This window comes from Muscardinus avellanarius (assembly GCF_963383645.1).
Source record: "Muscardinus avellanarius genome assembly, chromosome: 12".
In the NCBI taxonomy this organism is placed as follows: domain Eukaryota; kingdom Metazoa; phylum Chordata; class Mammalia; order Rodentia; family Gliridae; genus Muscardinus; species Muscardinus avellanarius.
The window spans coordinates 27,059,901-27,087,175 of NC_137798.1; the positions used below are offsets into that span (position 1 = coordinate 27,059,901).

Genomic DNA, 27,275 nt, shown 5'->3' on the forward strand with positions numbered 1-27,275 from the left:
AAAAATAACTTGACAATATAGGGAAGAATTTAGCTCTAGGCTTTTATTTAACTCCAATGGTTTATATATCTGCCTTTAGAATAGTACTACACTGTTTCAATTATTGTAGCTTTATATGGTTTGAAATCAGAAAATATATATCTTCTAGCTTTTTTCTTTTTCAAGATCGTTTTGGGTACCTAGAGTCCATATTCCATATTAGGATAGATTTTTTCTGAAAAATAAATATATAAATATATGATAGTTTCACCTAAAAAAAATAGAAAAAATATTCTCTGGTAAGAAAGAAAGTAAAAGGAAATATTGAAATGTTATCTTTAAGTCATCAAAAGCTTGGTATCAGACAAATGAAACTGTTACGTGAGATTATCATTTTTAATTTTGGATAATTTGCTATAATACTAGATGTCAACCACTAAGCCAAGCATGGGAGGGAGGGGTGGGGAGGGAACGGGGTGGGGATCGGGTGGGGGCTGACTGGGCGATGTGTGCATGTATGTCTACAAAAGTTTGTATCCCACTATGATGTATGAATACAGTGCACCAATAAAATAAATTTAAAAAAAATAAAAAATAAAATAAATATTCCCCTATATGAATTAATTAATGGAAAACTGAAACAGGACTATAATTGAAAAGCCCGGTGGAGTTTCTGGTCAGTACCTAGAGGTGATGTGTTAAGATGGAACTCACAGTTTCTGCTGGGAATGAATTCCAGTCTCTACATAGGGAAGGAAGGAAGGAAAGGAGGTTCTACCCTGATACTTACTCTGTAACACAAGGCAAAGCCACCTCTCACATTTTCAATTTCCTTTTCTTTAATGGAGCTGTGGCTTCTGTTGGTACTGGACAGTCATCATCTTACTTCTCACAATAAGCATCTTGGCAGATATTATAAATATTTACATTGAGGGGTGAGAAAATTAAGCATAAAAGCTACTAAGTTATCTTCCCAATATCACTCAACTAATGAGTAGCAAGCTAGGCATTCACCAGGTCTATGGGGCCAAGAACATACTGTCTCCCTTGGGAAAGTTGTTATCAACCTCGAAGAGCTCCAGTGGGAAATAAATAAAAGCACGTATGCAAGTCATCTAGAAGAACAACCTTCCTGTCTGGTGGGCAAGAGATGGGTCCTCCTGAATCCCCTCTGGGCTGTGAGAAGCTCCTGGCTTTGATTCAGCAATGGCAGGTGCTGTGGCCACTAGACCTCACCACACTTCAATCATGAACACCAGATGGCAGCAAGGAGGGCAGCGTAGACCACAAGACATTTTAGCTGCACACCAGGGGGCAGTGCTTCAGCCCAGAACTGCTTCCTGTGCTGGAGCCTGGTTCTCAAGGAAGGAATTCAGAAAGACAAAGTTTTCAGGAGGTGGTGATATTAGGATAAAGCCACGGAGGATATGCGAGGTCCACCATGAAGATACTTGAGGAGACAGCATTAGACAGAGAGGGCAAAGTCCTGATAAGGAAGCATGCTGGGAATAACCCTTCACTCCAGCCCCTTATACTTTCTAGCACACAGTGGCAGAAGAAACTGGTGAAAGCATGACACACCACTATCTGGTAAGTTGATGTTTTCTCAGTTGATTCATCCTCACACAATTTGCACCTAGGTTTAGCTCCCCTCCCCCATTTCCTTTGGGGAAAGGGATAAAATCAATAATGTTACCATCACCAAGACGTCCAGCCACCCTTCCCTAGGGCTGCTGCTTCTCCGTAGTCAAACCCCTGCTCACTAGGAACCTGATCTTAAACAGAGAAAAGAAAAACATACTGCATATAATTTTCCATTTTGCTTAAAGATTTTTCACCTTAAGAGCGCTTTTTCTTTTTCTTTGACTAGAGTCTGGCTAAGTCATGCAGGCTGGCCTTGAACTTGCAGTCTTTAATTCTCATCCTCCCAAGTAGCTGGAACAGCAGGCCAGTGCCTCTGTACTCTGGATTAAGAGTAATTTTTATTTATTTATTTATTTATTTATTTATTTATTTATTTATTTATTTATTTATTTATTTGTGGTACTGAGGTTTCTGGAAGCCCTTCTACCTCCGGGCTACACTCCCAAACCTATTTTATACTTTTTTATTTTGGGGAACAGGGTCTCTTAAGCCAACAGGGCTGGCTTCCAACCAGCGCGATTCTACTGTCTCTGCCTCCCAAGCACGGTGATTACAAGCATCCGCCACCATGCCCGGCAAGAGGTTTTTTTGTGTGTGTGTGTTTGTTTGTTTGTTTTGGTGGTACTGGGGTTTCTGGAAGCCCTTCTGTCTCCGGGCCACACTCCCAGACCTATTTTTTATATTTTTATTTGGAAATAGGGTCTCTTAAGCCAGCATGGCTGGCTTCGAACCTGCCTGATCCTCCTGTCTCTGCCTCCCAAGCGCGGAGATTACAGGCATGCGCCACCACACCCGGCAAGAGTTATTTTTTAATAAAGACAATTAATATATATTTTATTGTCATAGGAAGCTAGCTTTAAAGTTTTAATTATTTTTCTTTAATCACTTTTCAAATGTTGTGTCCTTATAGACTTTTATTGCTTTTGATGAGAAATCAGGTATTATTCCTGATGCTGTTTCTTAGAACATTGTGTGTGAACTTTCTCTGGCTGTTTTGAAATTTTGTTGTTGCTCTTGTGTTTCAACAGCAACAGTTGTACTTTGGATATGAATTTACCTGTAATCCTCATGTTATAAATGGAGTGGTGGACTTACAGAAAAACTTACTCAGTTTTCTGCATTTAAAATAGCTTTGCTCCTGACTGAGGAGTTTGTTTTATAGAAATTCAAGTGTGCTCAAGAGTAAGGTGCTGATTGTGATTTAAAAAAAAAAAAAGATTATGGAATGAGTAGAAGAATAGGTAGTTATAAGCCCAGCTACAATCACAAGACCATGTATGACAACATGGACCATAACAATTATAAGGTTTCTCTTTATTTTTATATGAATATATTTATGTATTATTTGTACAGACTGGGGATGGAACCCTGGGGCATTCAACCTCCGAGCTACACCCCCTGCCCTGTTTTTTATTCTTTATTTTGAAACTGGGTCTCACTGAGTTGCAGAGGGCCTAAGTAGTTGAGGCTGTCCGTGAACCGTGATCCTCCGGTCTCAGCCTCCCGAATGCTGGGATTACAAGCGTGCGCCACCACACCCGGCTATATTTATGTATTTCTAACCATGGTTTACTCTCCTTGTATTTGCCTCCACATAGAAGCACAAGATGTGCTGATGAGAGCTGATCCTATATCTCATTGCATCTCTGTACTTAAGCTGCAGGGCATCAATGACAGAGTGTGATTCAACTAGAGGAAGAGTGATCATCGCCACAGATGGATAGCTGAACTTTCTAAACCTTTGGGGAGAGAGTATGTGTTGACAGGGGATACTGTGGCAGTTTGTACTAACTCATCTGAACTCTCTGGTTATATTTCCCAAAAATATCTTCCCAGTAATGTTCTTGTTTAGCATTGACCACAAAAGAAACTCCAGTTTGTAAAGGCAGGTGAGATGCAGCACCCTCAGTTACATGCTCTGCAGGTTGAGAGCCAGCTGAAGGCTCTGGGGAAGCTCACACATGTTGCCGCTGACCTTTCAGCTCCACTTAGTGCTGATCACAGCCCCTTTGTTTCTCACCATATATCCTGCTTCAGCCTCTCTTCATCTTGGGCCAAGTCTGTTGTAGGATGAGGGCAATGACACTATTTCTCCTGAAAGTCACCCACCAAACAAGATTAAACCCGGCAAGAGACAGATGAGTCTTCACTTTGACTAGGAGGTGTCAATTGTCTTTGCGGTTCTACTACATCCTTACAAGTTCATCCAAGAGCTTGTTCATATCTAACTTTCCTTCCCAAGTGTTAGTCAGGCTGACCTTCAGTAAATTCAGACTCAGAACCAGGTGCAAAGACAAGAGCTTTGCAAGGACTCCACTATGAGCTCCAGGACTTGCTCCAGGATTCGTTGTGAGCTCTTTTCTGTATCACTCATGTGGGTTCTGCTTCTCTGTGCTTAACACAGATGCTAAAAGGATGGAGCCAAAGGAGTAATTTGTATTGCTTTTGCAAAGCTCTAGGCCAGATTTCTGCTATGAGCATCTTTAAGTGAAACTGACAGTTAAAGTTACAATGGAGCAGCCAGGCATGGTGGCGCACGCTTGTAATCCCAGTACTTGGGAGACTGAGACAGGAGGATTGCAGTTCTCAGCCAGCCTCAGCTACTTAGTGAGGCCCTCTGCAACTTAGTGAGACATGTTTCAAAATAAAGAATAAAAAATAGGGCTGGTAGTGTAGCTCAGAGGTAGAATGCCCCTGGGTACTACAAAAAAATACTATGGAGCAAGTTTTCAACTTTTGACAACTTTACACATTTTATTTAAAAACCCAAGACAGAATGCATGGGAAGAAATTTGCTCTTGACATCTGTTTCAAAAAGTGACAGAAAGTGGTTTTACTGGGAATGAAATCTTCTGGTCAGATCACAGGTTGAGCACCACAGTCGCTCTCTTCCTGTCTGGGATCTGCAGGTGCGTCTCAGCTGGTGGCAGGGCCCATCTCCTATGGAGCTTCTGGGTTTTTGTTCAGCTTTTATTATCATTTCAAACACTGTGAGTTCTCATAGAGCAGAGGTACTTTGCCTAATCTTCTAGCTATAATGGTGGAATGTTGAGACTGATGGATTTAGCTCCTCCTGGAATTGGATAGAATAGCAGCCCTTCCTTTCATTCTGACCAGAATAACTCTGGTGAATGGGTAAACAGTCTGCCCATGGGGGATTTGCTTGTACCAAAAAGGTAATATGTGCCATCATTTGTTTCATATGAAGAGTCCGGGGTGACTGCTTCTTCCTCCTGCCTGGGTGTGGCTGGCTGGCCTTGAGTCTCTTTGAGGGCCACACTGGATCCTGTGGGAACAACCAGAAAACAGAGCTGATCCTCTGAGATTAGACTAACCTAGGACCCAAACCAACGACACTGAAGTCATAGCTTGCTTGTTTTCTCCAGCCCCCTCCTCCGGAGTACATGTGGAGCACTGTGCGCCTCTGCGCTGTCCTCTCTTCCCTAATGTCCTACACCGTCTTTGAACTATTTGCACCAGAGCAGGCAAAGGCCACCAGTCCCCACAGCAGGCCGGAGCGTGCCGTGTGGCACCTTTCCTTCAGCATCAAATGGTTTTCTTCTGCCTCCACCTCAGAATTCAGTGTCTCTGAGAGCCTGGAAGCTTATATACATACTTCCTGTGTTCTCATGCTACTCCTTCAGGAAGTGGGTTTTTTAAAGTTCATGGACCACAAGATTTTCCCACAGATAAGAAAAAGTATAGTCATCCCAAAATATTATTTTTGTACACCCCTTTCTCTAGTCATTAAGTTAGGTAGATCCTTAATTGTGGGACGAGAAGCACCATTAGTATTGAGGGTGGGACCTGAGGGGACTGTAGGTTGAACTGGTTGACACACACTGATGCTACTCAGTGATAGACTTTGGACATCCATTTAAAACACAACTTGTTACGAGGCCTTTATTTATTACTCTACTCGTAATTTGTTTGCCGGCTATTAAACTATTGTACATTTATTTTCTCAGCTGAAAACTGATAACATTTAAGAGAAGAAAACCCCTCCCAGGTCTTTGTCTCTCTCTTTGAAAGGCAAGATAGTTGAAACAATGACTGTATATCTTCCTTCTTTTTTACTAAGTTTTAGGACTTTGTAAATAATCCAATTAATATAGCTACTTCTAAGTCAAATGATAAAAGTTAGTCCTTCTGAATTTCCGCAGCTGTTCAATTGTTTATGCTTTTGTGAAATTATAACAAATAAAATATCATTCTTTCCAATCTACATTTTTTATTTCTTATATTTTAAGAGGATGAGAACATCCCTTCCTGCTGCTTCCATGAAAGGAAGTTTACATTTTAGATCCTGTTTTGTAGAATCATCTTTATATCACATCTTCTACCCCATTGATCTGAAGAATTCAGCCTTACTTAAATTTTATATATTTTTCAATTATAAAATAACCTCCTAAGCAGCATGCCACATCCTTCTGTGACACCAGGTTAAAATTCACTCGGAAGGATTGTGATAAGATACGGGTGGGCTACAAGCACTTGGGGCATGTTGACACCACAGAATTTGGTGACTGAACTTTTGTATGCTGCTAAATGATGGTGTGGAACATAGCTGTTCATCTTCTATTTGCTTTCTTTGTTTTAATGGGTGAATTAATATAATGAGACCAAAAGGCAACTAGAAAAGAAAGACACGGTCTCTAAAACTATTTCTGTTCTTTGATACAGGTCTAAATAACAGACCAATGAGTGGTTCCTGAGTATGTGAGATCTACTACTCTGTTCTCTCTCACATCCGAGTGCTGATACCCTGGTTTGCAATTTTATGGTATTTGTTCCCCATCAGAAGGAGACTGTGATGCCCAAGCTGCGTGAGGAGCAGTGTGAGGACAGGATTTCTTGTCGACAGTGCCCACCCTGTGCCTCTGACAGCCAGCTCAGGGTCCCTCTGCAGCACGAACAGCTGCCTCTGAAATCTGATTTTCTGAAATCTGGAGATCATAAGTCCATGGTTTCCCTAGGCTAAAATCAGGGTTTTAGTAGGTCAGCTTGAATCTGGTTCCTATAAGGAATCATCTGTGTTCTTTATTTCCTGCTTTCAGAGGCTGTCCTCACTTTCCCATTAAACTGCTGCTGCTGCTGTTGTTGTTGTTGTTGTTCTAACTCCATAGTCTCTTTCCTTAGGATCCTTGTGAAGGCCACTTGGATAATGCAGGAAACCTCACAGTTTCAAGGTTTTCAAGTTACTCACACCCGCAAAGCCCTTTTCCACAATTTCTTCTGTTGATTTTTTTCCCCAAATTCATATGTTGAATTCCTAATTTCTAGTCCTTTTGAATATGATCTCATTTGGAAATAAGGTTGTTGTAGATGAGATTATGCTAGAGCAGGCTCCTTGTCCTGCTTTATAACTTTGCCCTTATAAAGAGAGTATCATGCTAGGCCAGTGCTCTACCAATGTCCCCATCCCTGGAGATTAGCAAGCAACTCTTTTCATAGGCATATGTTTTCATTTCTCTTGGGAAAATGCCCAGAAGTGAGTCTTTGGGCCATGGTGAATGTATGAAGAATTTGGGCCATGGTGAATGTATGAATTTATAAGAATCTGCTGAAGCCATTGCCCAGTTTCCATTCCAACCAACAATGCTTAAGAATCTAATTCTTTCACATGTCTGTCTTCTATTTTGGAATTTGTTCAGACTCACATAAGTTTAAAAATAATGCAGAGTTCTTTTGCACAACCAGCTTTTTCCAGTGATGGCATGAAGATAACCATGGTTATGTACCATTATCCTCATGCACCATTCTTGAATCCAAGAAGTTGATATTGACATAATGCTATTTAGTAAAATACAGACTTTATTCTGACTTGTTGCTATGTGTATATACTTCCACAAAAATTTGTCAAAAATGTAAAGTTTGTATAACTACCACTGTAATCAGAACGTGGAACAATTCCATCACCCCCAAATCACTCCCTGAGAACACCTCCCCATCATAAGCCCTGGTTACCGCTGCCCTTCTCTATGTACTTATAATTTTGCCACTTAAGAATGTCACCTAAATGGAATCATGAAATATATCATCCTTGAAATGAATTTTGTTTCTATCAGCACAGTCTGGTCTCACCCAAATTGTTGTGTATCAACAGTCCGTTACTTCTCATTGTTGAATAGATTTCCATTGTGTAGCTGTAGATGTGGATGTTAATGTCCATATCCATAGCCTGTGCTTCACCTACATAAGGTCCCCTATTCACCCAGTGAAGCATAAAATTTTAGATCTTTCATGTGTTACTTTTATCACTAGTTTAAGCCATTTTATTGCTGTATAGTATTCCATTACCAAAATATACAACTCTAACCAGATGTGATGGCACACACTTGTAATTCTAGCTTTTGGGAGGCTGAAACAGGAGGATCACGGTTCGTGGACTGCCTCAGCTACTACTTACTTAGTGAGGCCCTTTGCAATTCAGTGAGGACCCTGTTTCAAAATAAACAATAAAAATAGGGCCAAGGATGTAGCACAGAGGTAGAATGCCCTGGGTTTCATCTCTAGTTCTGAAAAAAAAAAAAAAACTAGTACTGCAAAAAAAAAAAAAACGATATATACAACTCATATTTCTATTCAGCAGTTGATGGGCATTTGGGTTGTTTTCAGTTTGGCCATGTGAGGCTATTGTGGGCAAAACTACTACAAAGAAAAAATTTTTGTGTAAATATACATTTTAATTTCCCTTGGGTGAATGTATAAAAAGAGAATTTATGTTCATATGGTAAAATCATTTTACAAGAAACTGCCAAATGTTTTCCAGTGTGGTCACACCAATTTGCATTTCATCAGCATTATATAAAAGTTCCAGTTACACCAAAACTGATTGGTGCATGATGACAATCTAATAATTTATTATAAAACTTGTAGCAATTTGGTCATTCATTAAGCTATGTTTATTTTATTTATTTAATAACCATCCTTTCATACTATGCCTTTTATTTCATCACCTATTTGTAGAAATGAAATCTGGTCTTCATGCCTGCTAGTCTAAGCTCTGCAACATGTTTTTGCTGGAGCCTCAGCTGCAGGTTTGCGTTCAGGCTGTAGGCGCAGGGAGAGCACTGTGGGCTTGCTACACAGAAGTAGGTGGCTGAGTCTCCAGGCTGAGAAGCTCTGATATGTAAGGAGACGTGTTTGTCCCTCTTACTGAAGAAGACTGTGAATCTTCCAGCTTCCTTTTTATCATCATTTATCAATAATGTAGGGCCTTTACCAGGCAACTGCCAATACCAGGGGAAGTAAATAAATGCACTGTTCTCATAAGAGCAGTTCAGAATTGACGTCTCTCCTTCCTGGACAGTCAGAGATGGAGGACTTTGTTTCAACTGCTGCTGGCCATTTTTCTCCTCCTGGCTACTCACCCCTGCTTGGAAAAATAAAAGAAAGTCATTAAACCCCCAATTTTATATTTTTTCTTAATGTTTCTACCTGCATGAGTTTGTCTGTATCTCAATTTTCTCATTCCCTCTCCCCAATTAATGACGTATCCTGGGAGTTCTCTACAACTCACCTGCTAGGTGAAGGCCTAGAATTAAAAGTGATGCTCCCAGGATCCCATCCATCCTCCTGAAGCCAGAGCTCACTGAGGACCAGCCTAGTCTCCTAGTCTTCCCCAGACATCTGGTATTCTGACTCTAAACTCACACCCACTTTAATGCTTATACCAGGCTCCACCCTTTCACAAGAGTTTTTAATTAAAACTTTCTGGCAAGGGAGCACTTCTCTGCTTTGTCCAAATTGAGAATCGCTGATAATACAATCATCGGGAGTTAGAAATACCCTCTTTATACATGGATAGGGATCAGTTTAAAGCATCTCTCTGCCAATCCTTTCCTGACTGACCTTTCCTAAATCCTCCTAGAGTATTGAAAAGCACACACTTGGGTGGATGGGTATGTCAGCACAAACCTCCTGATTTTACAAAGATAGAAGAAAGGAAATCCTGTCAAGTTACAATGGCGGAAGAGAAAAGGATTCCATGAACTCACAATTAGCATGAATATGGCATTTTATTACAAATATTAATTAAATAGTTTGATAAAACACAATGGGCATACTACTCCATTATAAGATTAGATCATTTATTAGAACGTAGAGAATATATGATCTTTTTGTCCTCAGGTAACTCAAATTTTATTAAACTCTTTTAGATGTGTCCATATTTCCCATAACCCTAAGAAAAGAAACAATATCAGCTTTGTATTTTATATAAAACATGAATCAGTTAAACTAAATATTTCTGAAAAAAAAATGGCTGGGGAAAAGGAATCAGAAACTCTGGACTCCAAATTCCTGGAGGAACTTTCTCTTCAAGTGGATAAGCATGGATGGGAACATGCTGAAATCCCAGGCTCGGGCCACCCAGGACCGCAACAGGGTTAGTAGCTCTCATCCCAAGTTTGGGTAAACATTTAATATTTTCTTCACATTTTATTTCACAAGAGCAACATAAAAATATGAAGAACTAATTTGTCTGTAGTAGTTCATACCAGAAGTACACAGAGGCAGAAATTGAAGACAAATTTCAAAGAAGCCCAAAGAGTAAGAATAGTCTATACTGTAAATAATAGAAATTGAAGAACATCAGGAGGCCATTGTTTTCTCTGAGGCACAGAGACTGTTTTGTTGTGTCTATATTTAATGTCATCTAAAATCCAATCAAAGAAAGAAGTATCATCACAGTCAAATGAAAAATGATGGTCTACTCTCCTAAACCTAACCCCAATGTGCTGGGGATTTCTGACTGCTAATTTAAGTTTTGTGCTATATTCTTTTTTATTTACTCATTTAATTTAGAAAAGTATTTAATATACAATAGTCCTCTCCTTATCTGTGGAAAAAGGTTTCAAGGCCCCCAGTGAATGCCTAAAACCACAGAAAGTACTGAATATATACTATATTTTTCCCATACATAAACATCTAGGACAAACTTTCACCTTTCACTTAAAGGAAGCACTTTAAGGGTTCTCTTTGACATATCCAAACCCCAGCTCTGCTGCTCTTGTACTTTGGGGCCCTTATCAAGGATTATTTGAACATAAACACTATGATACTTGGATAGCCATTCTGATCACAGAGATGGCTTCTAAATGACAAAAGAACAGGGGGCGTATACAGCACAAAATGCTGGACAAAGTGATGTTCACGTCCTGGGTGATGCCCCAGGATGGCAGGAGATCTCATTATGCTCCTCAGAATGTAGCGATTTAAAACTTACAAATTGATGACTAATGAATTTTCCATTTCATATGTTCCGATCAAGATCCGCCACAGGGATTTCAATCCCTACGAGTGAAACTGAGAACAATGAGCAGCTGCTATGTGTTTACTGAGTGTCTGTTAACGCTTAGTAGACAGGTGGTATTCGAGCCTCACTGAGAAAAGGTCAAGCCCCAGTATTCAAGGACAGCAGAGGAACCCTTACCAAAGAGACCAGTGTGCCTGAACCAAAGAACAAAGAATAGAGGGAGGAGAACAGCTTCTGGACCCTGTCAGAGAAGGGGAAGAGAGGGGCTTGAACTGGGACTTAAACCATGTGTAGATTTCCTAGTAAAAAGAATGGAACAGAGATTCTTTTTTTTCTTCACACATAAACCAACTTTAATAGATATTATTTTGTATTTATATAGCGCCTTCTTCGAGAACCTTAGATACTTTACAGACATTTTCTTTAATGAATCCCCACAATAACACTGTGAGGTAGGTATGACTCCCATTTTACAAGACAGGAGACTGAAGCACAGAGAGGTTAAGTGACTCGCCCAGGGTCACACAGTTAAGTTCACTGAAGAGCCAGGACCCAAGCTCCTAAGCCTCCCAGCTCCCAGCCAAATACCTCAGGAGAGAATCCTTAATGAACAGTATCTTTAAACAAAGTAGCAAGAGTAGTATGTTATGAAAATGAGGTCTTTCTACTGCCATCAAGGAAAGAAAAAACCCTATACTGATGATTAGAGGCCACGAGACCCATATATAGTACATTTCTTTCCCTCCATTTTCCTAAAGCCTCCTGGTTCCTGTCTCAAGTAATCTTCTAAAGGTCACATTTCTAAGACAGAAACCATGTGACTTGGAAATAGGACTTAATTTCAAATATTTACTTTTAGTTATGATAATTTATAGAAACTTTTTATTCCAATATACAAAATATGGGACAGCTATCCCAAAAACATGTACATAGTTCTATAGCAATCAGCCCCATTTACAACTTGAACCTGCCCCTCATTTTAATCACAGCCAGCCAACAGACAACCTTACAATGCTTTCTAGATGGGTCACTTGTCTTACTTCTTACATCTGTATGTTTTTCTCCCAACCCTAACCCTATATATTTTAAAGTATTTCGAGTTTCTGGTAAGGTTCAAAACATTTTACTTAGATCCAGCTGCACTAAGAGTAAAAAGTGAATTTGGAACCATCACCCATAGTGCCTCCTCTGACAAATCATAATACAAAACACGGTGTCGATGTGAACAAAGCGTGTGACTACCACGGAACCCAACACAAATGCCAGAACTTGCTCTACTCTGATATTTAACTTACCATTCCTTGTTTTTATTAAATGCAAAGATGTGAGAACAAACACAACAGTTGATCTCAATGCTGTACCTTTATGCAAATGACTTCATCTATCTTCTTATACATGCTGTGGCCGAGCTGATGTTGAAACTGACTCTCTTTCATTTCACCCTTGTTCTCTGTATAGAAAGCTGCAGAACTCCAGCTTTAAGTTCTAAGACAATTTGGTTTAAGCCCTCAAACCCCAAGCACCTCCACTTGCTCTGACGGTCCTCACATGCTTGGTTGTGATTCTCTGTGCAATGTCGATAGATCTGGCAGGCTGTACATGATTTGTACAAAACACCTCCAGCCAGGGTAAGGCGTTAAGAAACTGTATCTTAAAAACAAGTTTGTCAAAATACTTTTGATATTTAGTAGAAATACCAAATATCATAATTTTCTCCCAGCACAACTGTCTAAGCAGCCCACTTAGTTAAGTGACCCTGTTAAAGATCTGTTTATGGGATGAATAGGTGAAGTCATTTCCTGAGCTAAAAGATACAGATAATAAATGTTAAAATAGCAGCACAAAAAAATTCTCTTGTGTTTTTTCCATAGTCAACAGTTTTAGTAAAATAACTTTAGAAAATTGGAGAGAAAAATTACCACCTGAAAAGGATAGTGATTAGGAATATCCAATGCTTGATTGCTATTATTTTAAACATAATTTTCAATTATTTTCTGCAAGTTACATCCGGCCACTATTAACTGACTGGTGCATGGAAAAATGTCAACTTCAATGGTTTACATACATTTACATTACATATATTACTTCTTAAAACCTCCAACAAAATAATGTCTTAAGCATGAATTTTAAATTATGAGCAATCTTCCAATCAGATTTATAAGACTAGAGGAAGAAGAACTTGTGTTTGGATCTCTGGTCTACTTCATCAAAATGTAATCTTCAGAAAGTTTTTAACTACTATCCAGGCTGCTAGGGCTATGGTGAATAGAGTATTTCTTTCCAAGGTAAAAGAAATGACATTAGAAAATAATGTATTGTGATGACATAAATTTTTCAAACATGGCTCAACATGAAATATTAGAGTATTTAAGAATTCTAAAGACTGGCATATCACCATTGCACCAAAATTGCTTTTATCATTCCAAGAACTACAGGAAATTTGAGTTTTTGTTTTATTGAAATTAAAGCTGAGCAAAATAATTGACTTATAAACTATGACAAAAGAAAACATATTTAGCCAGAGATATCAGTTCCTCCTGAAAAAGAATGTTTACCTTCTCTCATTGCAATTTTTCTCAAGGTATCTTAGTGATTTCAGATTGAACTTAAAAGTAACCTTAAAAATAGAAACAAACAAAAGGAATACTTAAAACTGACAAAACTAATAAAAATATGCTAAAACTTACTGACAGAATCATGGGCACTTAATACAATACTTAGACTCTACCAGTTTAAAGTAAAATAAATAAGAAAAAATTATAATTACAAAGCCAGTCTTTCCCCTTGGGGAAACAAAAAGCCACTTTTGACCAATTGTTCCCTACATATACATATACTGTATATTAAAGTAAGCTTCTTCAGAGAAGCAAAACATATTTGTCTTCCTGACACCGGGTTCTAGTATCTGTTAGTTTTTTTTTTTACATCAGGAAGGCAATTGCAAGTGTTGGGCCCAAAAACATTTCTGGTTCGTGCTTGAAAAGACATTCCAAACACAGGCATGTGTGCAGCGTGCTCCGCATCACCTCCTTAAACCATAGTCCAACCCAGCACAGAGGCCAATTCTTTCTACTGCACCCTCAAGGAATCCAAATCATTATTGGTGCAATTAATAAAGAGAAAATGCATGCCAATAACCAGAAGGCTGTTTTACAAGAGGAGCTGGTATCTCTGATTCCATTTCCTTGTTGTATGGAACTGCACAGACCGCATGATACCTGAGTAAATAAATCAACTACCATGATAGGAAGGGCTTGTTCATCTAGAGTCTTTGCTGTATTGTGTGCAAAGTGTGCTACTGCCCCCTGAGCTTCCTGCATTTCTCTTTTCTTGAAAAATCGGTGCTTTATCCTTTCCAAAATAACCAGAGAAGAAATGAGGCAGAAAGTATCTCTTCATCATGTTTCCCCCTCAGTCCCGAGAATGATAAAAAAGGATCTAACCAGACTCAGAGTTCTTCGAGATATCTGATGTCAACCTGTAGAATTCTTCAATAGCTTGTGCGTCTATTTTTTCTACAATGTCATCATCAAACAACAATCAAAAATCATGACTCGTAACTATTGCAATATAATGGCCTCGATTGGGACCACTTCCACAGTGAACCACAACAGCAACAAGGTCGTACATTCTGTCAGGATTGGTTGCATCACCTGAAGTGTTGAACAGACGGAGTTCTAAAGGAAAAACTACCCGGTAAGAAAGTTTTGTGTATCGATGAAGTTGATCCATATATTTAAATCTTTTCAGGTGTAGAGCTAGAATCATGGGAAGTTTTTTCACTTTCGTCCTTTTGTGTGCTTCCTGTTTGCTGCGACACTCTTCACAGTAATACTTGTATTCACTGCACAGAGTCTCTGTGTTGCTAACGCCCCTTAAACAGTGAGTAATTGATGTGTTTTGTTCCACGTCAACAGAAAGGTCTAAAAAATCTTTGCTGCTTATAGTTTCACAAGTAAGACATCTGGTTTCATTAGTTAATGTTCCCTGAAAAATCCCATGAACCCACGTTGAGTCTGGTGTGCTGTTGTTATTTTCACTGTCAATGTTACCATTAGGTAAGCGACCATTTTGTTTTTCCTGCTTTCTCTCTTCTTGTAAAACATCAGCAATTGTATTTAGTAGGTAATTTAAAAACTCATGAGCATCTCGTTGCATGTAGTTGTCAAAAAGCTCATTTTCTTTCCGTAATCTTGTTATGAACTTCTTAGGAGGTATTACTCCAACCTTTTTCTTCTGAGTGGCTATGCTATGGAAGAGGTCTGCTAAGCACATAAGAAGGTTCTCCTTCTTCCTAGGCTGACACTTGTATGCTAGAACTTTTTCCCGAAATGGACAACAAAAAAAAAGTGCTTGAAGAACTGAATTGCAGTAGCAGGTATTCCCAAAATTGACTAATCCAAAATAGTGCTCATTGACTGGAAACTGTTCTGGACCAATTTCTTTCTCTAATGCCGAGGCATTGGCGCCCATGGTACAGATGGAGGCGAATTTGGAGACTGTCATTAGGATTTCCATCCGTCCAGCGCCATCTTTCACCCAATCACAGCGGTGGCGGTGGCGGCGGGCAGGGGAGGAGGGCAGCCCGGCCGCCTGCTCTCACTGCAGCCCGTGGGCGGCCACCAGTCGCCGGACCCATGCACCGAGCCTGCGGGCCGCCGCTGCCTTCATCGCCGCCACCAGCGCTTTGCAGGTCTGGGGATGGAGCCCAGGGGCATTTGACCTGTGAGCTACACCCCTCCCCTATTTTTTGTTATTTATTTTGAAACAGGGTCTCACTATATTGCAGAGGGACTCACAAACTAGCTGAGGCTGTCTGCACACTGTGATCCTCCTGTCTCAGCCTCCTGAATGCTGGGATTACAAGCGTGCGCTACCACGCCCAACCTTGGAACAGAGATTCTAAGCACAGATTAAGTCAGCGTGGCTGGAGACTGGGAATGTGTAGGTATAATATATAAATTTATATTAAGAAGTAAATGTAGCCCTGACCTTGAAGGATATGTGCTTTTAAAAACGTGCTCATTTCAAAGTCATTTTTCAATCCTGTAAGTCATTGATAAACATGTATCTATGATACATGTCTCACATCTAAATAAACTGAAACAGACTAGCAAATAAATTTACTGGATTTTTCTAGGATGGTTGCTGACTACTTGCTGCTTTTGTGTGAGACAAACTTTAACCTTCTCTGACGCAGCATCGCCCCCTGTGGCCGTGGAGGGAGGTGCACTGAACGATTTCCTGCAGCTCCTTCACCTGTGTTCTCAGCCCTGCATCAAGCAGAGCACTGGAGTGCGGGGTCCAGGGCTCCTCTGGGCCAGCGATGTCTTCAGATGGAAGGAGGCTTTGCATTGGAGAGATCAGCTATGAGACACTCGGTGTCACTACCAGGTGTGCTCAGGTGGGTCTGCAGGAACTGGCTGGGATGCTCCACGTACCAGGAAAGAACAGGGCCGCTGCAGTAAGTGTGAACTGTGTGCCTCCCCTGCCCCGGCCCTTCAGAAGCACACAGTGGTCCTCAGCTGAGGCCGTGTGTGGGCGCCCTTCCTCCCATGATGGCAGCATCAGGTCAGGCTGAGCCTCACCCTGAAGAGAACATGTCCTTAAATGGACTCTGCATAAGATAGTTGGTTGACACTAAGCCCTTGGTATAGTCATCTATTTTTTACTAATATAATGGATGAGTGGTCATATATTACTGTGCTCCGTCCTTGTATTTCTCTGATGACTAATGATGTGGCGAAGACATCAAGAAATGTTTTCCATATAGAGTCAAATAGTAAATATGTTCAGTCTGTGATCTATTTAGTGTCTGTCACAGCTACTCACCTCTGCCATCACAGTGAGAAAAGCCACTGAGAATGTATAGATCAATGGCATCGCCCTCTTCCAATACAGCTTTATAAAAGTAGCTGAGAGGCTGGATGTGGCTCGTGGCTCACAGGTGTAGAGCAGCTTTTCACATGCTTATTGGTCATTATATATCTTCTTTTATGAAGATTCTGCTCTAAGAGTTAACCACGTTTAAAGTGGATCTTTTCTATCTTATTAAACAATACATAAAATCTCTATAAAAGCAAGCCAGGCATGGTGGCGCACCCTTGTAATCCCAGCATTCGGAAGGTTGAGACTGGAGGATCATGGTTCGCAGACAGCCTCAGCTACTTAGTGAGGCCCTGTCTCAAAATGAAGAAAAAAAAAATAGGGCAAGGGGTGTAACTCGGAGGTCAAATGCCCCTGGGTTCCATCCCCAGATCCCCCCCAAAAATAATCTCTATAAAAGCTATAGAAACTCATATACATGTATTGCAAATAGTCTCCTAGTTGGTGCCTTATCTTTTTTATTTTTGAAACATTTTCAAGATATTTTACAGAAAAGTTTAAAGCAATAGTGATAAAAATTAAGGAAATACTAATCGTTAGATCTGTCATATATGTAAATTATAAGACTCAGTCAAGCTGGGCATGGTGATGCACACCTGTAGTACTAATACTTGGGAGGAGGCTGAGACAGGGGACTCACAAGTTTGAGGACCACCTCAGCAAGTAGTGGGACCTTCATCAGCCTAGCAACACCCTGTGCCCTGTTTCAAATTAAAAATAAAATGGAGCTGGGGGTGTAGATCAGAGGTAGAATGCCCCTGGGCTCAAACCCAGTACCACAAAACAGAAGAATATCCAATAGTTTTAAGTTCCCAAAGTTTGCTATAAATTCAATTCAACGTCCCTCAGAATTGCAGCAGACTCTTTTGTTGCAATTTATAAATAATCAAAACTTTTTTTTTTTTTTTTTTTTTGCAGGTCTGGGGGTGGAACCCAGGGGCATTCTACCTCCAAGCTACACCCCCAGCCCTATTTTTTATTCTTTATTTTGAAACAGGGTCTCGCTGAGTTGTAAAGGGCCACACTAATAATAGCTGGGGCTGTCCTCAAACTGCAATCTTCCAGTCTCAGCCTCCCAAATACAGGGATTACAAGCGTGTGGCACGACGCCCGGCTCAAAACAGTTTTTTTTTAAAGTTTTTTTTTTTTTTTTCTGGAGACCCTACCTACCAAGACTTACTTCCAAAAAATCAAACAGTTTGGCACTACTGACAATAAGACATGTAGATCAATATAGATATTGCATTGATGTAAAAAATAAGCAAATATTACAGAAATAGGTTTGCACACACATATTCAGTTAATTTTCTATAACTATGGAAGACAATTCAATAAAAAAAAAGAAATTGTCTCAGGAAATAGTGCTGAGCGTTCAGATCTATCAGCTGAGAAATCCTTTCACTTTCCAGTTCTGTTAACATACAGTCCACTGTCCTGTGGCTTGAGAACAATTTTTAAAAAGAAAAATTTTTGAGAAAGTAGCAAGCTTTTTGAGAAAGGAGATTTTTACTTTTGCACAATTAATACTTATTTTCAACTGTTTTTTTTTTTTTTTAAAGATGTCCCTTTGTCACTGGACTTGCTAGACTGCAAATTCGGTGGTGTTTTGCGAGTTTTCATCACAAGTTTCTTGTCTTTATGGTGTTTGAACTCAGGGAACCTCTACCACTGAGCTATATACCCAGCACCTTAAATTGTTTACTATAAAGAGGAGTTTGGAAACTTTAATTTCAAGAGTGCATACTAGGAAATGAAGATAAAGACCAAAGTCCCAAACCTGCGGGGACAAAGGTCCCTGTGCCTAAAACTGCCATTGTAATCAAAAAGCACAGAACTGGGCAAAAAAGCTGTCGCCCTGGGGCCTCCGGAGGCTCGCGGGGAAGATTAGAAGCAGCTCTGGGCCTGGCTGAGGGTTTGTGCAGCAGCTGCAGGCGCCTGGGGAGCACTGTGCATCCACAGCGCAGAAATAAACGGCAGAGTCTGTGGTCTGTACAGAGGAAACGCTCAAGGAGCTGCGGCGCTCTATAATGACTGTCGTGGACGTCAGTCTTCCCTTGTGCTTCGTCCCAGAAGGATTGTAAAACAGGTTGACGAGCTGACCCCCAGGATCTTGGCGAAACCACTGCACATTTGTCACACCGGCAGAAAAGTTGCACCACATCGTGCAATTGGCTCCTTCCGGGAGGATCAGGGCTGGAGGACTCTGCTCCACCTGCTGCCCTCTCACACCTGAGGAGGACACGCACAGTCATGGAGAGGGTCACTGCCACACCCACCCGCCCTGGAGCTGCCCGCCATCAGGAGGAGGTGGACAGTCCAGTCCCTGAGCTCCTCGGCCTCCCTCACCCTCCGCGCTGCAGCCAGGCACCCTGAGAGCCCCGAGTCAAGGGAGTCCAACTCACAGCAGAGCCGGCAGCACAGGAGCCCCAGCACAGCGCCCAGCAGCCTCTCCATGGCCTCCCTGGGGTAGAGGACTCTCCAGCCAGACCTGGGCACTGGGGGTGAGGACTGGGCTCAGGAGCTGCCCCTCCCCCGCGGCCCGTGAACTCTGCCCTGTGCCCTGCTCCTGAGCTGAGGGCCCCCAGCCTTTGTGCAGGAAGCCCCTCCCACAGGCCCCAGGCTCTGGGGGGTCTGGGTGGAGCAGGTGGGCGAGGGGCACCGAGGAAGGACACTGCTCCATTAGCTGAGGAACTCTCTGCTGATCCTGGAAGTGTGGGGGTGCTAGAGGGCTGGGAGGAGGGAGGAGAGGGCTCCCCAAAGGAGAACTGCCTCCCCTGCCCTAGAGCCCAGGAGCCACACAGAAGAGAGTCCACAGGTGAACCCTGCACACAGGCCTGGGTTCTGACTAGGGATCTAACTGGCCTGCGAATTAATTTCCGTGGTGAAAGTCAGCCCAGTCACATGAAGTAATAAGGACTTCAGTGTTCTTGTTATAAACTGTGATATCTATGTTATAAAGTACAAAATGAATTCTTATGAATAACTGTTATGAAGTACATAATTAATGAATTCTTATTGTTGGAATATATCAAATATGCAGATTGGGACTCTTATGAAATAACATTTGTGGAAATATTATAAGGACGATATCTTGAAATCGACCCTCTATTTAAATACAGAGAACACAGAAGAGGAGCACTTATGAGCACAGCATGACTCTTCCACTCAGGCAAGAGGCCCTGCCCAGAACCCCATGTCATAGAGGGCCAGCAAATCAAAAACACCTCCCCATGAAAAAAGGAGCTCTAAAGAATTCTGTCACTGTTGTGTGGACGCCATTCAGAGCCTTATCAAACCCCATCCTGAAACCTTCAGGATCAAGAAAAATGTGCCTTCACATACCAGACCCTTGTTCTGGAAACCACACACGAATACCAGAAAATTCGGGGGCTCCTAATTTGGAATCTAAGGATTTATAGGAAAGAGAAGAAAAGATTAGCCAGCGCACCCTTCCCTCTCAGAAGACATGCCTGGGACAGATTGTTGCACAGTGAAGCACCCTTCCCAGGGTGCTAGGATCTCTGCCTTCTTCTCTTCTGCGCTCACCTGCTGTCCTGAAGGGACTCACAAATCAGCCCAGCGTAAGCAGCAGTTGCTCCTGATGGCTGAAACTTTGCAACATTACACAGTCTTGCTTTTAAGTTTTATGTGTTTACACATTGAATCTACAGACAGGCTGATGTTGGTTATTTACTTCAGGAACTAGACAGATATAAGAATAAAAAATGTAAATAGTTTTACTTTTATAAAAATATAATTTTTAGCCAGGCGTGGAGGTACATGCCTGTAATCCTAGTACTTGGAGACTTAAATAGAAGGATCTCAAGTTCAATGACAGCTTCAGCAATGTAGGCAGACTCTCGGCAACCTAGCAAGACCCTGTTTTGAAACTAAAAATAAAATGAACTCTGGATGTAGCTTGGAGGTATAATGCCCCTGGGCTTAATTCACAGTACAACAAAAAATAAAAATATAAACATATAATTTTATTTCAAATATTTTTTCTTTTATTGAGCATATTTTGTTTATAGTGTGATTAGCTATTGCATCTTGTTTTGCAACTTTAATTGATTATTTGAAATGTCTTTAAAGAGAACTATTTTGGAAAGTTTACATGAAAATAATTTTTCATGTAAACTCTGATGAACAATAATTCTCTGAGGTGAGGTGTAGCTCAGTGGTAGTGTGCTTGTCCAGCATGCATGAGGCTCGAGGTTCAATCCCCAGCACTGCAGGATTATTCATTGTTGATATAGTTGCAGATAATGAGAAAAATGAGGACCCTTGCATGTTCACTAAGTAAAAAGTGAAGCTATCTACAGACACTAAATATCAGATGGTCTCTTAAAGAAGGGTGCAAATGCTTACTACCGACACTGTGAGGAACAGTGCAAGAAAATAAGAAAAGTTGATTCAGAAATCACTAATTGCTATTGGCTACTCAATGGGTATTAGAGAAATTTACTTAGAATGGGAAGGGAGTGGGGATGCAGCCCAGTGGTAGAGCATGTGCTTAACATGTGTGAGGCCCTGGGTTCCATCCACAGGACAAATTATAAAATATATATAATTTTTTTCTCCTCTATGCACATATATAGAGGATAAAAAGGGAGTTGTAACTTGTGTGAGTCTGAAAAAAGAAAGTCAGGCCATTCATAGAACAACCAACCTCAAGTTTCCACTTTGTTTTTAGTTCATAATGTCTTTTATAAAGGCCATTTTTATAAAGAAGGTCATTTTCTTTCCCTAGTACTTCCTGCCATTTCTTTGGAAATATTGCCTTGTGCATATCCTTAAACACCAGCTTCAATTAAGTTCCCCAACTGCAAATACTTTAGTGGGTGAGCTAACTTCTTCTTTATTGGAGGAATTCAGTCAGCTAAAGATAAGAGACTGAATAAAATAATTTGTAGATAATGCAGTTTGAAAAAAAGAAGAACAGCTGTCCTGGGTTGAGAGAGGAGACTGGTGATGAGAGCAAATCTCTAACTTGCCTTACACTACCTCACTCAGACCTCAAGCCATCTCAGCATCACTGTCTCAACTGACCTGGGAGCAGGTAGCTTCCTCCTGTGTGTTGAGAATCCTGCAGCCCAGTTCCCTCTAGAATCCTGCCCTCTAGGATAGAGATGCTGCCCTTCAGAAACCAGGGTCCTTCCCCTACAAAATGGCAAACAAACAAAGGCCATCCAGCTCTCTACAGGAGCCAGGCCCTTCCCAAGACACGACTGTCTCTGTGCTCTTTACAGAAGGCTCCTTTTCCTGAAGTTCCCCCCGCTGAGCTCCTGGCTCCTTCCCTGCAGGACTCAGGTGGCTGCCTTCAGCTCTGCACTGTGTGACTCAGGGCACAAGTGCACAGCTGTGTTGTCCAGTGACCAGAGGGTTTCCCCAGGCGGAAGGAGTCTGCATTCTTTGTAAACTCAGCCTTGAAGCCTTTAGCTCCTGAGTTTACTTTAACATACAGAAAAGCTGTTTCCTGATTAGGCAACAGCGCCTTCCAGGGGCCCAATGAGCGCTCTGAAGAAGTTCACGTGTTTCCTGGACTTCACAGGCGTTCTTTACTGCCATATGCACAGGAGGATTTATGTTCTGTAAGGTCTGAAAACTTTTATTTTTAATTCACAGAATGACAAAAGTATGAATGAAAATAGGCAAAGAACAATTTTTAGAATGAGAAATAAAATAACCACAAACGTTATAGAACTCAGAAAATTACAAATTATTTTACTACACATTTTTCACATAGACAATATATACTATATTTTGCTTTTTTTCCTATTAACAAGCCTTTTTATTGTCCTTTTTTAAAAAAAAATAATTGAAGATCCCTTTACTGGTCCTATTTCCATGAATGGTCAAGACCAAGGGAAAGGAGAAGAGAACCAGCCAGCACAAGGAGAGGTCATCTCCACAATATTCCATTTATACACAGAACTAAATAGACAAGTACAGAGTCTCTATTGTGGTTAGAAGTTGGCAGCATGGGATGGAAGAGGGATAGGTGGGAAGTAGGAGTGTCATTAAAAAAATGCAACCTCCGCCAAACTGGGTGCCTGGGGGGAACTTGGTCTGCTTCAACCCAAGAGAAATTAGACTGTAAAAAGCAGCTTGAGAAGGCCAGAACCATCAAGAATGAGAGAAGGGAGGGCTGGGGGCAGGGTGGGGGGCTGTTTGGCAGCTGGAGTGAAGGGATTGCCCTTCCCCTGCTGGGATCCCCCCAGCCCCTCCAGTCTGGCAGGATGGAGGCAGCCTGCAACCCCCAAGGGCAGGTCTGGGGCTGCCAGATGCTCCAGGCAGGGGGCTGGAGGGGGCTCACAAAGGCTTGTCCTCCAGGGAGATGATGGCACTGCCCCAGCCTCTCTGCCAGGTGCAGCGGTCCTTGACCTCCTCATAGCAGTTTGCTTGTAATTCATGCCTGATCCTTGTCAGCTTCTTCTTGATGGCGTCCTTGGAACTGGCATAGATCACTTTGCTCTTCAGGGGTGCACACTCAGGGGCCCAGAAGATAAACACCAGGTCCTCCTTCTTGCTTTCCTTGGTCTCATAGGTTGCGTCCTACAGGGCATAGCGGCAGTCCTTGTCTGGCAGCATCTTGACAAAGGTGGCGTAGGGGTAGTCCACAGTCTGGCCCACATCACTCACCAGGATTTCTTTCCCCTCCTCCAAGATGATGTTCTTCTTGTCCTCACTCAGGAGAAGAACAAGACCTTCTTGGGTTTCTTCACTTCCTCTGGTGTTGATGACTTGTACACTTTCATGTCATTGAACACCTTGATGATGCCATCAGAGACGGCCACCCCAGAGGCCATATTTCTGGAAGCGAAAGGAAGACAGCAGGGAGAGTCAGGGAAGATGAGAGCCGCCGCAGCTGCTGCCGGAATCTGACTCCTATATTTTTCACTATAGTACTTTTTCTGTATTTTTACTCCATTTTTTTGTTAATTTTATTTTTTCTGTTCTGAGAATAGAGTCCATACTTCTTAACTGGCTCTTTATAAAAAATATACTTGCCATATTTCTATAAAAGAAGAAAAATGCAGTGTTTACTCCTAGAAAACAGAAGTTTTATTCAGTTGGCATTAAGATGATAAAATGTAATTTTTAAGAATATAATCAAATTGGGAGAAATGCCTATCAAGTTGCCATGTGGCATAAGATTTCATTACATTTCAAGGTTTTTTGTGTGTGCGGTGACAAATGCTAAGTGCTGTTGTAAGTCCATAAAATATTGGCTTAAGGATTTATACTTCTTTCTTCTTTGGCAGAAAACTGCCTTTGTTGAAAGCACTGAAGACAGTGACTTCAATGCCCCCTCGCTATCTGAGCTATGTCCTTCTGTTTTACTCTTTCTTTTGCTTGCTTTCCTTGAGGGTGGAACACTGCCAGAAGGGGGGAGCTGAAGACAGCAATCTCTGCTGCCCCTGCAAAACTGCAGATAACAACTTGTCATCTAAAACATCCCTAACACAATGCTCTACTCCCTAGCCAGAGACAAGCAGTGATTTAAATACCCAATCTTAACTCTGTAAGCCTTAAGAGAAGAGCTGAATTTTCTCTCTGGGAGTTTGGCGTTCTTGCCTCTCTTCTCCCACCTCTTGAGAACAGGAATGGAAACTCAAGGGCACGTTCCTCACTTCATCCTATTCTGGTACAGAGCCCGCAAAGTACTACCCACAGTCAATGGCCAGTTTGTTAAGTCTGTTGTAGAGACCTAAGCAAGGTAATAAAGACCAGTTCTAGGTCCGTTGTTTGGTTCATAAATATTTGCATGAAGAATACAAAATCCCAGAAAATTTTAAACTCCAAAGTACATAAGATATATTAGTAGAGAATGATTCAATTTCAGGATTTTCCCAGAAAGGTTTCCTATGAGAAACCTCTCTCTTCTGAAGGAGAGAGAAGTCTTTCTGATGGAGCACTGGCCTTTCTGGAGATGAAAACTTGAGTTTTCCATAACAATGGCATCTATCTCTTCCTACCTCGGAGAAATCTATGACCTCCTAGATCTCTAGGCATTTAGTCTGGGATTGGCTCATGTTCTGTAGGAAACTGAACCCTGTCTGGGGAAAGAACACAGCCTCCAATCGCAGGGCTCCCCTCAGCCTCTGCCCTCTGGTTTGCGCTCAGCTCCCCTGCAGTTGCTCTCACTGTGTCTCTCACCGCGCAGTAGTACACAGCGGAGTCTGAGGTTTGGACAGAGGATTTCTGCAGGTGGAAGGAGCGCTCCCTCTTGACAAGAGTGGCCTGGAAGCCTTGCTTCTCCATCCTCTGGTTGTCTGTTGAGCTCTTCAGGAGCAGCCGAGGAGCTTTATCCAGATATTGGACATACCAGAAAAGGACAGGAGCCGAGTAAGTAGTCTGGTAAGTGCAGTTCAGGGTCACAGGTGTCCCCTCTGTGACAGTGACTAGGCCTTCTGTCTGGGTCACTGAGTCTCCATGGCTCCTCCCTGAAAAGATAAATGAAATATTTTGTTATATTGGCAATAAGGCAAATGATCATCGTTATTGTAAGAAATTGAAATACCATAAATGCTTAGGATTAAATGTTACTTACCAAACACTAATAAGATCAAGAGAACTAAGCAGGTGACAGAGAGCATGTTGGTAGGACACATGCTTGCTACTTGTGACACACCAAGTTATATAGGACTAATCTCCAGCAGGAGCTTGTAGAAACTATTTAGTCATGAGCAAGAGTCCCTTTCTGCCCTGCAGCAGTCAGCCTTGTGACTACAAAAAGAAAAGGTTTACAAAACCACAACTGAGAGGGAGTGCAGTGCCCTCTCTTGGTTTCCCTAAAAATTGCACATAGCCTCATCTGACCCAGATTTTAATAATACAGTGAGCCCCCAAACACACACTCATCCACAGGGAATGTGTTCTAATACCCCTACTGACACCAAAGATAGTACTGAACTCTATAATACTGTGTTTTCCTACATACACATACCTATGATAAAGTTCGATTATAAATTAGGCATAATGCTTCCTGGTTCAACCCATGGCCATCAACTGGAACACAGTTTGTGCTCATGCCTTCTACCCACAAATGTAATGTCTTTTCCACATTAACTAGCACTTATCATGGACTGTGGATGAAACTTGCAGTTTGAGGTGCGAATGCAAACCTGGCATGACAAACATCTAAAAGAGACAAACTAGCATGAACTGACTTTTTAAAGTGCCTGAGGAGCAAGTAGCTTTGCAGCACGCATGTGCTGGGCTCAGGGACGGTTCTCATCCTGGTGGACGGAACGCAGTGGAGCAAGAGTCCATTGCTTATGTGGAAGTGAACACAATTGAAACTTATGGACTGTTTAATCTGGAATTTTCTTTTCTTTTTTATTTATTATTTTTTATTGGTGTACTGTATTCATACATCATATTGGGATAAAAAACTTGTGTAGACATACATGCACACATAGCCCAGTAAGCCCCTATCCCAAACCATTCCCTCCCCATCCCTCCTTCCCATGCTTGTCTTAGTGGTTGACATCTAATATTATAGCAATTTATCCAAAATTAACAATGATAATCTCACATAACTGATTCATTTGTCTAATATCAAGCTTTTGATGACTTAGAGATACCATTTCAATATTTCTTTTTGCTTTCTTTCTTACCAGAGGATTTTTTTTTCTTTTTTTTAAGGTGAAACTATCCTACGTTTTTTTTCAGAAAAAAATCTATCCTAACATGAAATATGAACTCTAAATACCCAAACAATCTTGAAAAAGAACAAAGCTAGAAGATATACATTTTCTGATTTCAAACCTTATAAAGCTACATTAATTGAAACAGTGTAGTACTGCTAAAAAAGGCAGATATATAAACCAGTGGAGTAAAATAAAAAGCCTAGAAATAAATTCTTCCATATATGATCAAGTTATTTTTGACAAGGTTTCCAAGAACATTTGGTGAAGGAAATAATGATCCTTTCACTAAATATTGTTGAAAATAATAATTACATGAAAAAGAATAAAATTGTACCCTTACCTAACACCATGTACAAATATTAACTCAAAATACATAAAAGTCCTAAATGTAAATCTTAAGACTATAAACTTTTAGAAGAAAACCTGGGTCATAACACTTTACAACATTGAAATTGGCAAGGATTTCTTGGATATGATTTCAAAGGCACAGGCAACAACACAATAAAAAACTTCCTAAAAATAAAAAAAGTACATCCAAAGAGAACATAAACAGAGTTAAAAGTTACTGATAGAATGGGATAAAATATTCCCAAATGCTATATCTGAAGATATATTAATATTCCAAATAGAAATCCTAAAACTTAGCAACAATAAAAGTAAACAATGCAATTTAGAAATAGGTAAATGACTAAAATAAATAATGAATCTCCAAAGATTTTAACCAATAAACACACGAATATATTCTTCTTTGCTTAGCTGTCTGCTGGATGGAAAATCTTGTTTCTCTGGTTCTGGTGTGTATTATCTATTTCTTCTTTGTAGTTAATCTCTTTGAGTATTTTCTCTAGCGC

The 27,275-nt window shown here is 41.0% G+C and overlaps 1 protein-coding gene, 1 pseudogene and 1 gene segment (V, D, J or C); all 3 read right to left on the reverse strand.

Moving 5' to 3' along the window:
* Positions 1 to 8,582: 8,582 nt before the first annotated feature.
* Positions 8,583 to 9,197, reverse strand: LOC308270944 (T cell receptor alpha variable 23/delta variable 6-like). The segment is given in 2 exons: positions 9,146 to 9,197; positions 8,583 to 8,998 (listed from the first exon to the last, which is right to left on the reverse strand).
* A 5,225-nt stretch (positions 9,198 to 14,422) lies between these two features.
* LOC308271339 (ubiquitin carboxyl-terminal hydrolase 12-like) lies at positions 14,423 to 15,388 on the reverse strand (the record flags this gene model as incomplete). The annotated part of the gene is made up of 1 exon (XM_080707635.1): positions 14,423 to 15,388. The coding sequence occupies one exon, from the start codon at positions 15,386 to 15,388 to the stop codon at positions 14,423 to 14,425; it is 966 nt and encodes a 321-aa protein (XP_080563761.1).
* A 7,692-nt stretch (positions 15,389 to 23,080) lies between these two features.
* On the reverse strand, positions 23,081 to 23,577 carry LOC308271340 (cofilin-1-like; annotated as a pseudogene). The gene has a single exon. The product of its transcript is annotated as a cofilin-1-like (transcript).
* Positions 23,578 to 27,275: the final 3,698 nt, after the last annotated feature.